The sequence below is a fragment of the Medicago sativa genome, chromosome 4 (assembly GCF_051527215.1).
Source record: "Medicago sativa cultivar Bolivia chromosome 4, Bolivia_mono, whole genome shotgun sequence".
In the NCBI taxonomy this organism is placed as follows: domain Eukaryota; kingdom Viridiplantae; phylum Streptophyta; class Magnoliopsida; order Fabales; family Fabaceae; genus Medicago; species Medicago sativa.
Window position 1 is genome coordinate 78,160,211 of NC_140752.1, and position 10,986 is coordinate 78,171,196.

At 34.4% G+C, this 10,986-nt stretch overlaps 1 protein-coding gene across 1 annotated transcript; it reads right to left on the reverse strand.

Moving 5' to 3' along the window:
• Positions 1 to 2,588: 2,588 nt before the first annotated feature.
• Positions 2,589 to 6,224, reverse strand: LOC146932202 (uncharacterized). Its single transcript, XM_085707733.1, has 4 exons — positions 4,640 to 6,224; positions 3,696 to 4,180; positions 3,381 to 3,617; positions 2,589 to 2,846 (listed from the first exon to the last, which is right to left on the reverse strand). Exons 1-4 carry the CDS (start codon positions 6,222 to 6,224, stop codon positions 2,589 to 2,591), a joined length of 2,565 nt encoding a protein of 854 aa, XP_085563859.1.
• Between the last annotated feature and the right edge of the window lie 4,762 nt (positions 6,225 to 10,986).

Genomic DNA, 10,986 nt, shown 5'->3' on the forward strand with positions numbered 1-10,986 from the left:
CCTTAGTGAAGCAGAAGCATATTTGGCTGTATCGAATACTCATAGTGGTGCTTGTGGTACACATCAAGCAGGCCATAAAATAAAATGGCTTTTGTTTCGACAAGGTGTTTATTGGCCAACCATGTTAAAAGATTGCATAAACTTTGCTAAAGGTTGTAAAGAATGTCAAGAACATGCTGGAATTCAAAAAGTACCAGCTAGTGAATTACATTCAATAGTAAAACCTTGGCCATTTAGAGGATGGGCTTTAGATGTAATTGGGGAAATCAAACCTAAGTCATCCAAAGGCTACAAATATATTTTGGTTGGAATAGATTATTTCACTAAATGGATAGAAGCTGTTCCACTAAAAGATGTGACTCAAGATGAAGTTATAAACTTCATTCAAAAATTTATTATTTATAGATTTGGCATACCAGAAACTATTACTACAGATCAAGGATCTGTATTTACTGGTCGAAAGATGGCAAAGTTTGCTGAAGAAATGGGATATAAATTGTTGACTTCAACACCATATTATGCTCAAGCAAATGGTCAGGTAGAAGCAGCAAATAAGAATTTGATTACTATAATCAAAAGAAAAGCTAGCCAAAAGAAAAAACCCAAAGAATGGCATGAGTTTCTTTATGAAGCTTTATGGGCAGTTCGAACTTCTCCTAAAGAATCCATAAATACTACTCCTTTTCGATTAACATATGGCCATGATGCTGTATTGCCAACAGAAATCTTACTTCAATCTACTCGAATTCAAAGACAAATCGAAATCCCAACAAATCAATATTTGGATATGATGTTGGATGAATTAGTAGATATTGATGAAGAAAGATTAATGGCTTTAGAAGTGCTTACAAAGCAAAAAGAAAGAATAGCAAAAGCCTATAACAAAAGAGTTAAATCGAAATTATTCCTGCAAGGAGACTTAGTTTGGAAAGTTATTTTGCCTATGGATAAAAAGGATCGATGTTTAGGAAAATGGTCTCCTAGTTGGGAAGGACCATGGAAAATTCTAAGAGTTTTCTCGAATAATGCGTATGAGATCGAGGAACTGCAAGAAGATCAGAGAATTCTACGCATAAACGGTAAATATTTGAAAAAATATAAACCGATGTTACAAGAAATTAAAATTACACAAGAGTAATTTGATTCGAAATAAAAACTTGGCATTAATTTTTTTAAAAAAATGCCAACTGATGGGCAGGTTACATCGAAATGCTTAAAATGGAAAAGCCATTACAAAAGAAAACACAAAGTATTTAAAGACAAAAAAAGCATTTAGAAATGGTTTTCACCATTCAGTTACAATCCCAAAACGATCGAGAAACCAGCGAATTTCTGTATCGAGACGACACCTGAAGCAAGCATTGACCAGGTAGTAGTCATGATCTGGCCCAGGTAGAAGTGAATACCAGCCTCCAATTCTCCCATCTCCTGCACAGTTGTGGTAGTTGTTGCAAAAACGACGCCTAGTAAGCCAAATAGGCATGGGCCTATTCCACCAAGGACAGCGAAATCGATAAGTTGAAGTTCCTCCCAAAATGTCGCTTCGAAATTCTGCCAATCGATGTGTCCATGCAAGATCTTTGAAGTCTTCGAGGATGTTTTCTGGCATTGGCATAGAGAGCGCATTGATGAGAAGAAGGTAGTACCTTGCACTCAGAGAGCCAGTGGCATTGATAGCAGTAGTAAGGAGGCGTTTCATTTCTTCAATGTTTGGATTAGCATCCAACATGTGTTGAGTGCTTCGAAGAATACAGAACATGGCGTTGCCATGATTCCAGAGTCTAAGTTTAAAAGCAAACTTAGAATGAGCCACCATAGCATTGTTGTACCATTCATTGGGGTCGTAGAGGAAGTAGAGGACATCATCTCCAAAGGCCTTAGAAACTTCAGAATCCTCACTGACGCGCCAATGCCTGCTATTGGTATGGCGAAAGGCGAAAAGATCTTTCCTGCTTTGAGCAGCAATCTTTGTAGCAATCTTGACTAAAAGATCATCACTCAGATTATCAATGGTGGTCATGATGATTTAAGAAAGAAAAGCTTTGGGTAAGAAGGATTTTTTCGGACGAAGACGAAACAAAGAAAAGAATGATTTTTTATGAAAGGGAAAATCATATTTATAATGGAGGGAAGTTGAAGGAAGTGGCTCAATCAAACGGTTCTTCTTGCTTTGAAGATGATGACACGTGGGAGCAGTTATTCTGATGGCCAATGGTTACTTAACTTTGTAATCTGAGGGAAGTTTTAAAGGTTTTATTTTAAAAAGGATTAATTCATGATTAAAAAGTCATTTATTTGTTTTATTTCTTTTCAACTTCCTAGGCAAGTTTAACTTGTTGGGTTAAACAAAAAGTTACTTTTTTGTTTCCTCATCATTAAAATGTCTTGGAAATTGTTCCAATCTTATTTGGATTTAAATAAAATTTAAATTCGATACAAGAAAATAAGAAAGGAATTTCGATGATTGAAAAGAAATTGTCGTTCGAAATAGAAAATGGTCCACAGATTGTTATAAAGACATTACAGACCAAGATATTCGATAAGGCTGAAACAAAATAGAAGCCTTAAAGAATAAAATAGAAACAGAACTAAATCTCAAATGATGAGATGAGTTTCTCAATTTGGCTTTTGTATTCAGCCAGTTGGGTATCGAGAGTATGGTTGTCATTTGCAAGTTGAGCAATGGTAGACTCTAGTTCCTTGGAGAGCTTAAATTTGTTAACAGCTTCATTGGCTTCTCGATTTCTGGCTTCATCCTTAGCCAAAATTTCAGCTTTCTGGGCTTCCAGTTCTTTAATTTTGGCATCGATGTCAACTACTTGCTGTTTCGCATTGTTTCTTTCTTGCTGAAGAGTTTTAAATTTCTCTTGGAAGGATGACAGTTCGATCACAATTTGATCATGATGCGCTTTCTTCTCTGCCATTTGAGCTTGACCAGTTTTCCTCTTCTGGAAATTTTGATTAGCACTCTCCAACATTGGTTCAAGATAATTAAACAGGTTTCGAAATTTCCAACCAGTTGGGAGAGCACCAAGTTTTTCAAATAAACTCTTGATTTCAGCAAGAGCTCCAGCATCCTTTTCAATCAACTCTAGCAAGTTGGCTTCGATGATCTTCTTTTGAAATTCTGCTAGCAGGTTGTTTTTTGAAGTCTCAGAGGGATTTCCTTTGGATGAATCAGAAGTTTGGCCAGTGCTAGTTGAGAAAAGAGTATTACTCTTAGCTATCAAGGCAAAGGCATTGAAAGGATCATCTTTGGCCAATCGATCGATTTCTTCCAGATCGATCATAGGGGCATCTTGTTGAGCAATCATCTCTGCATCACCAGGAGCATCTTGTCGAGTAGTTATGTTTGTATCTTCAGTAACAAAGTTCGATACATTATCTCCAAGAGTGGGTGCAGAATGAGATTGGTCATTGTTGAGTGATTCATCATTTACCAAGTCATCAGTGGGTGTTTCTGCTTGTTGATGTTGAGGAGGATCCACTTTAAGACCTTCTGGACTGCTAGCATCATCATGTTCATCCTCTTTATCTTCAGCAATTGGTGAAGTGGTCTTCGAAGAAGGAAGAACTTGCCCATGTTGTGATGGATTAGTTTGTTCTTGTTCGATACCCTAAAAAGAATAAGATAGATGCTTAAAAAACAGGACATTTAGAGATATTTTGTATAAAATATGGTTTCGATAAAATACCTTCGAACCATTATCACCAACATGTGAATGAGCACTAGAATGAGAAGTCTTTCGACGACGTTTGAGTGGTTTAGATGGCGAGATGGGGGGAGAACTTTCAGAAGCTTCCACTTCGACTTCTTTTCCTTGGACAAGTGATATTTGTTCTTGTTTTCTTTTCCTTCTTCCTTCAGTATGAACTTTGGGAAGTGTTACTTTGGAAGCTTCGATCTGTTCTTTAGTTATCTCCACCTCACTATCATCATCAGAGAGATCAACAGTTGCTTGTTCTTTCTTGCTCTTCGATCTAGAATGTCCTTTTGATGAAGTTGTTTTCACTTTGGGTTCCTTTGATTTAGGAGGTTCCTTCGATGCAGCCTCAGATTTCTTCGATTCAACTTCTTTAGTTTGGGAAGCTTTCTTTTTCTTCTTGTCAGACTTGCTTTTCGAAGTGTTCTGGGTGCTGGCATCATCGAGCTTTGCTTCTCCTGGAGTTAAAGGCAAAGCTGAAATATGTGATCATACAGATAAGTACTATTTCTTTTTAACAATAGTATTAATGTGTTTTAGCGAAAGAAAAATCATACCCATGATACTGGGAGTTTCGATTCGAACTTGGGATAACTCATAGCCAAGTTCACCATTATATTGGTATAAATTGCATTTAGCATAGGTTACTAAATTATTTTGTGGGAATTTGAAATTATAAAGTAACCATTTTGGGTATGGTGGCCTGAAGGCCAAAGCAAGATTACAAGATGGAAGTCTTGCTAGTCTCATTTTCTTTTCTAAAACATAAAGATATTTATTGGGTGTTCCAGGGGGAAAAATTGTTTCTGAAATTTTCTCTCGAACTTTATCTCTCAGAGTTTGAGCAGCATAATATACTGTCCTCTTTGGATGTAAAGGGTCATATGTTGTTTGATAATATCTTTGAAATTGCTGAATTTCTTTAATGTGCGTACCTCTAGTCTTCTTGTCTTTGTTCTGCAAAGTGTGAAAAGTACTGATCAGTTGAGGCAGCAATTCATCAGGATTCCCTCGATTGGATTGGCGTATGTAATAATTTCGCCACCATCGAAAGAATGCTTCAGAGCATGCAAATGATGTTGAGAAATATGTAGGCTCGAACACAGTTGTTCTCTTGGCTTGAATTATGGATTTCCATACAGGTTCGATCAGAGGAATTTTCCATTCACTTATACTTTTGAACAAAGAGCTGGGTTTTGATTGAACCATACCAAACTGTCTAGCTACATGGTTAGGTTGATAACCATATACTCCATAAGGGCTACCAGGTGTAAGTCTGCTAGATAGATAGGTAGGGGTCAAATAAGCTTCCCATATAGCATTGATTTCTGTTTTATTGGCTTTTTTCGAAGTGGTGGGAAAGTCTTCTTTGAACCATTTAGGTCCATATTTCCTAGTGGTAAATGGTGCCATCATAGGGGTGAAAATGGGACAATCAAGCAGGGTTTCATAAGCATTTGCAAAAAGTTGTTGTGAAGACTTGTTCCCATCGGGGTGAAACATAGCTAAGCCTATACCTTCAGTGGTCTTGTCTGAGTATGCTGATGTGTAAGAGGAAGGTAGGATCGAAGCAAGTTTTGATCCAAAAATGGCTAAAAGCCATAGTTGGAACAACCATATGGGTCCTGATACAACTAAATTTCCACCAGTTTGGGGATAATCTCTAAGATTATTAGTTGTTTGGTTAAGGGTTTCATATAAAGAACCTAGAATCAGTTTGCTTAAACAGATATCTGTTCCTTCATGTAACTGACTAGCTAGACACATGAATTTCTTAGGGACTTGGACTGACCTTGAGCAAAAAACATGCATAGATAACCAGTAGGTCAAAAAAGCTACATGTTCATCTGCAGATACTTCAGCACATTCGGTATCATGGTTGTTAGCTATAAACATACCATAGGCAGGGCTATCGAAATTGACTGAGTATTGAGAGGTGGTAACATCTGGATTAAAGGTGTATCCAGTTGGTTTTAAGCTAGTAAGGCCAGCCACATCTAAAAGGGTAGGAGTGAGCATTCCACATTTCAAGTGAAGGCTGTTGTTCGATGGGTTCCAAAAATGTAAAGCAGCAAATATCAATTCATTATGGTATTTTGGACCATATCGAGATATTTGGATGAGATCAAAAAGCCCTTTCTCCTTCCAAAATTGGCCCTTTTGTTTTTGAACTTTGTCTAACCAAGCAATATATTCGGGATAAGTTTTTGGTTCAGTCCTAATTTTGGATTTTACAAAACTTAGGTCAAAAGGACCTTTTGTGAAAATTAAAGGAGGTTGAGTTTCAATGCATGGGAAAAGAGAATTAATTTCTGGAGTTTCAGGTTCTAGAGAAATGGGGCCTAAAAATGCATGTGGAGTATCAATACAAGGGATGATTACCTGGGTTTTCCAGATAGCTTTTTCAGCTTCATTGAGTTCTGGTTCGTTCATAAAAGCAGGAGCAGCACTGGCGATTTCTTTGGTAAAATCAATGGGTTCTTCGCGATTCACATGAGAAGTTCCTGCTGCGTTCGTCATTGTTTAAGTGTTTTGGTGAGAATTTGATGAATAGTTCGTGTTTAAAGATAGGAGTTGCAGAAAAATTCAAAGTTTTTCTTCGGGAGAACTTTTGGCGGAGAAGAGGAACAGTGAAAGTGAAATGAAATGGTGAAAAGTGAAAAGAGTAAAGGTGAGTTTGCTTCTATATGGACCTTTGATCATGACACATGTCAAGATCTTATTTTGACAGTTTTACCTTTAAAGTGTTGTCTTTTCCAATGTTAGAGAACGTGGCCCACTAACTAAGATTGTGGGGTCAGTATTTAAAGGAAATTTGAATTAGTTTTGAATTAAATACTGACATCATTCATTTCGATGGAGAATGTTAGTTTTTTCTTTCAAAAACGTCTTTTTCTTCTTCAGAGAAATCGAAAATGGCGTTTCTGGGGGGCAATTTGTTAGCCAATATATTTTACTAGCTGTAATAAATGTGGTCAAAGTATAGTTGACCTAGATTCAAAGAAGATTCGAACAGAAGTGTTGTGTTGAAAGCAAATATGGGTTCGAAGATGGCAGAAGACTTCGATAAAGCAGTTTTCGAAGGTGGTTATCAGCAGTTATTCTTTAAGTCAGTTTTTATGTTAAGTTTGTTTTCAAATAAGGAAAACTGTCGACTTGTGGCAGTTGTAGTTTTAGTTTCAAAGAAATGTAGTTATTTCTAGACTTAGTATAAATAGTAGTTTTTCATAGGAAAAACGGGTCACAATTCCGTCATACAAACTTACACTCAAAGTATCCGTATGGAAGCGAGAAACGAGTCACAAGTTGCAATGTATGAATCTGTGTACCAACTTTTGTTTAATCAATGCAATTTACCCTTTGTTCTTTAAGTGTTCTTGCACTTTACTTTATCAAGTTCGATTGAGTTCAAGTGGATTGAATTCGATTGTTTTTGTCATATTTCTTACATTTTTGACACCAAAAACACAGAATTTCTAACAACAAGAACAAACACAATATGTCCTAAGATTTACTGGTTGATCTTGCAAGTTAACATTTGTAAACCAGCGGTTGTTTACGAAAATCCAACGTAAACAACAGGTTGGTCAATTAATCAAATGAAATGCTTGCAAGCATCACAACTATTTAACTTAATAAGGGTAAAGATATCCACTATACTACACCCCTATCTATATAATAAAGCCAATATTACAATACTCATAGTGTCAATTATTTAATGTGGTGTAATTTTTTTTTAATTATTTATGTTTCAGTAAATTTACATTTTAAATTATTTTTTACTCCAAGTATTGGTTCTAAACAAAACACCATGATACTAAAGAATTTGTTCATTGTACTTATAAAAAAAATGAGACAATGATAATATCTTGATAGAGAATTGGTGATCCATAAAATCAAGAATATAATTTGTGATAAAGTGTCATAATAAAATATTTTACACGGTCAACAAATCACAATAATCTGTATGTGTGATTTGAAATTAATTATCCCGTGAGTTTAGCTCAATTGGTAGGGATATGCAGGGTCGGGGTTCGAACCCCGGACAACCCACTTCCCCACATTTAATTGTGTGAGCTCTAGCCACTAGGTTACTTGAAAAAAAAAATTTATTAATTAAAGTCGAACATGATTAATAATCTAACATCTTAAACAAACTTTACACAGAAAATGTATCACTTATTCTTAAAACTTATTAGGTCTTGCCATCACTTAACCTAATTTTTTCCCTCTAATTCTATTGCATTAATTGTTAATCACTTTAACCCTAAACAATTTTCCCTCCTTCTATTTGTCAAATTTGAATTTCAAATTTTGCATTAAAACTTGCCCACTTTCTCTCCCTTAATAACTACTCTTTGACCAATTTTATTCCCAATATAAAGGGTATCATATTTCCAAATCTCTCATGTTTATTGCTCCTCCTCACCCTATTATTCTCTCTCTTTTCAGTCACTCTTTCTTCTTCATTCCGTTTGTTAGTGACTATTCTTACTCTCTAGAGTATTTATATATAGGGACGAAGGGAGTCTATTAGACCGCATAATATAGGTAAAGATGATGAAAAGTTGGATGATTATCATGTGCTTACGTGAATTGATTGCTGAATATTTTTCATTCAATATTCAAGTTATTTTGGGCATTGATCTATCACATGCCAATCTGTTTTAAGAAAATTGGTTGGTTTATATAATTTGAGGTTGTTTACATTTTTTGAATTTTCATAATATCAAATTCCATTTTTACTTTTTTGCAACTCTAATTTGCATATATACTAATATGTTGCTTTCTTTGAGGGAATAATTTGCATATATAAGTTTGCATATATAACTTCCATATTATCCAATTCCATTTTTACTTTTTTACAACTCTAATTTGCATATTTAATTTTTAAGTAGGTTCAATGTGGAATTTTGTAATTCTGGATTTTTTAATTTCAAATCGAATAATAAGGATCTGAATTCTTTTTTATTTTAAAATTATAACTCTAATAAAAAAAAATTCAAAGATGATTAGTGTTATACCGTAGCTTTTTTCAGCGATAAATTTCGTTTTTGTTGCATTTTATATTAAATTAGTTTAGCTTATAAGACCCGTGCCGCACGGGTCAACAATCTAGTATGAACTAAATCGTAAAATTCATTAACGTGATTATAAGGTCGCAATCAAGTAGTACTTAGTTTCATTTTCTCGTCTACTTCAACCTAAATGCACGACATAGATTGTGCTGTTTGTCGTTTGTTATGAAAAAACGCTTAGTTGAAGGAATCTATCTCATCTCCATAAATCACCCAACAACCCTCGTTTCCTCCACAGAAACAACCGAAATAGTTGTTGAAGCCTTTCTATATTTAGAAATTTATAATCTACAAATCTGAAGCAGGTGGAGATTCCAATAAGTCACCGATTTTCCAACATCACACTAATTTATACATTCCCATCATTTTCCAAACACTTATTTTCATATTATAATCTCTTTCCCATGAATGTGAACCAAAATATATGTGGACTCATCAAATTTGTTCCTTTTTTTTCTCTATTGTATTGTACTCCCTCCGGTCACTATTATAAGCAAAAACACACTTTTTAGATTCATTCATTAAATAATGTATTTGGTCAATAATATAGATCAAATACATCATTTAATGAATGTACCTAAAAAGTTGATTTTTGCTTATAATAGTGACCGGAGGGAGTATTGTTTTACTATTGAAAATAGTTCTCAAATTCAACCAATAAAATAAACATGTATGGTCCATAAGACTTAACTCACTGTAATTCGGGTTCGAATTTGAAATCTCTTCTTAGTGTTTGTGAATTTTTAGATGATATTTGTTACTTTATTTTGGGATAACTCTCTTGGTTGAGTTAAATAGTTAAATGAGTTATAATCTAAGTTTGAATTCTAATAAGAAAAAAAAAAATACTAACATAACAATTAACATATTAATATTAATATTTATATTTATATTTATATTTTTTTTTGCATAAATATTTTGCCAAAAATATTAATACAACTCTACTAACCAACTAATAATTACTAGCCTGAATGTAAAGAAATTCAGACATTTGATATAAGTGATTAGAGGTTCAAATTTTAAATTCAAAACTAATACTTTTGAGTTAACAAAACTATACATGTATATGTTTGATATTACGACGGATAATGTCAGAATCACCGCCATTCACCGTGATTTTGCAAAAACTACAAAGCGTCGCTTTTGGAAAATCAAGATGTGTAGACATAGTATGATTCAAAATTTGGTGATAGAATTTGTTTTCTCTTACATGAAAGAAAAATGTATAAATACTAAAAATTAATGAATGAGGTAGCGGCAGTGCATTTAGGATACTCGTGTTTTGAAACCATACCACCATATATATATATACCAAATGGTATGGAGTATGGTATAGCATACTTGGCCTTCATTTCACGAATGGAGTCTGTGATTTGTCACGTGTTGGCCTTTTCATTCCAACAATTGTTGAATTCAAGTCACATGACTCAACTAGTTCCACCTTGTTAATTCAACAGACATTCAAGGTCCCGGCTTCTGTCCTGTGCAGCAACAGACATGAACTGTGGTTTTGATTGATTTCATTTCATGCCACACTAGCAATGCAGGTTTATAATTAACTTATGCCTCTGCATGTGGGGTATAGTATAGGTAGTACATGAACAATTTTACAACCCTCCATCCAATGCAATTTGTGTCCTTGCCATTGCTTGAATTGAACAAACCTACTAATACTATAGTAGTGTATAATTGAATTGAATGAACTCCTGCTGTACTTTATTTTTTTTCTTTGGTAAAATTAATGTTAGTGTTGAGTTTGAAGTATGAGTCGTTAAGTTCTGTGTCGCTTATAAATGAGTAAAATATTAAATATATAAAAGATGACTTATGTGTTTAATGTCTTAAGGTTTTTGGTAGAGATACGACATCTTCATTTCTTATGGTTATAGAGCACAACCCGTTGTTGCTCCCTTGCTCTCTCAGACTCTCCAAGAAGTGGTATCATAGCCCTGCTTGTGGTGGAGCAGGTGTTGGACCATGTTATAGGAGGTGAGAACTAACACTTGAGGTGAAGAATGTTGAGTTTAAAGTATGAGCTTTAAAAAAAAAATTAAATTTTTAGTTTTAATCAAAATCAAAATTTCATAAAAAAAAGAAAAAACATTGTTCATAGTCTTCAAACGATAGCACAATAAAAATAGCACAAACACGTGCCCGTCTATTCGCTAGTCATAAAAAAAAAAACTACCATAATATCCATAAAA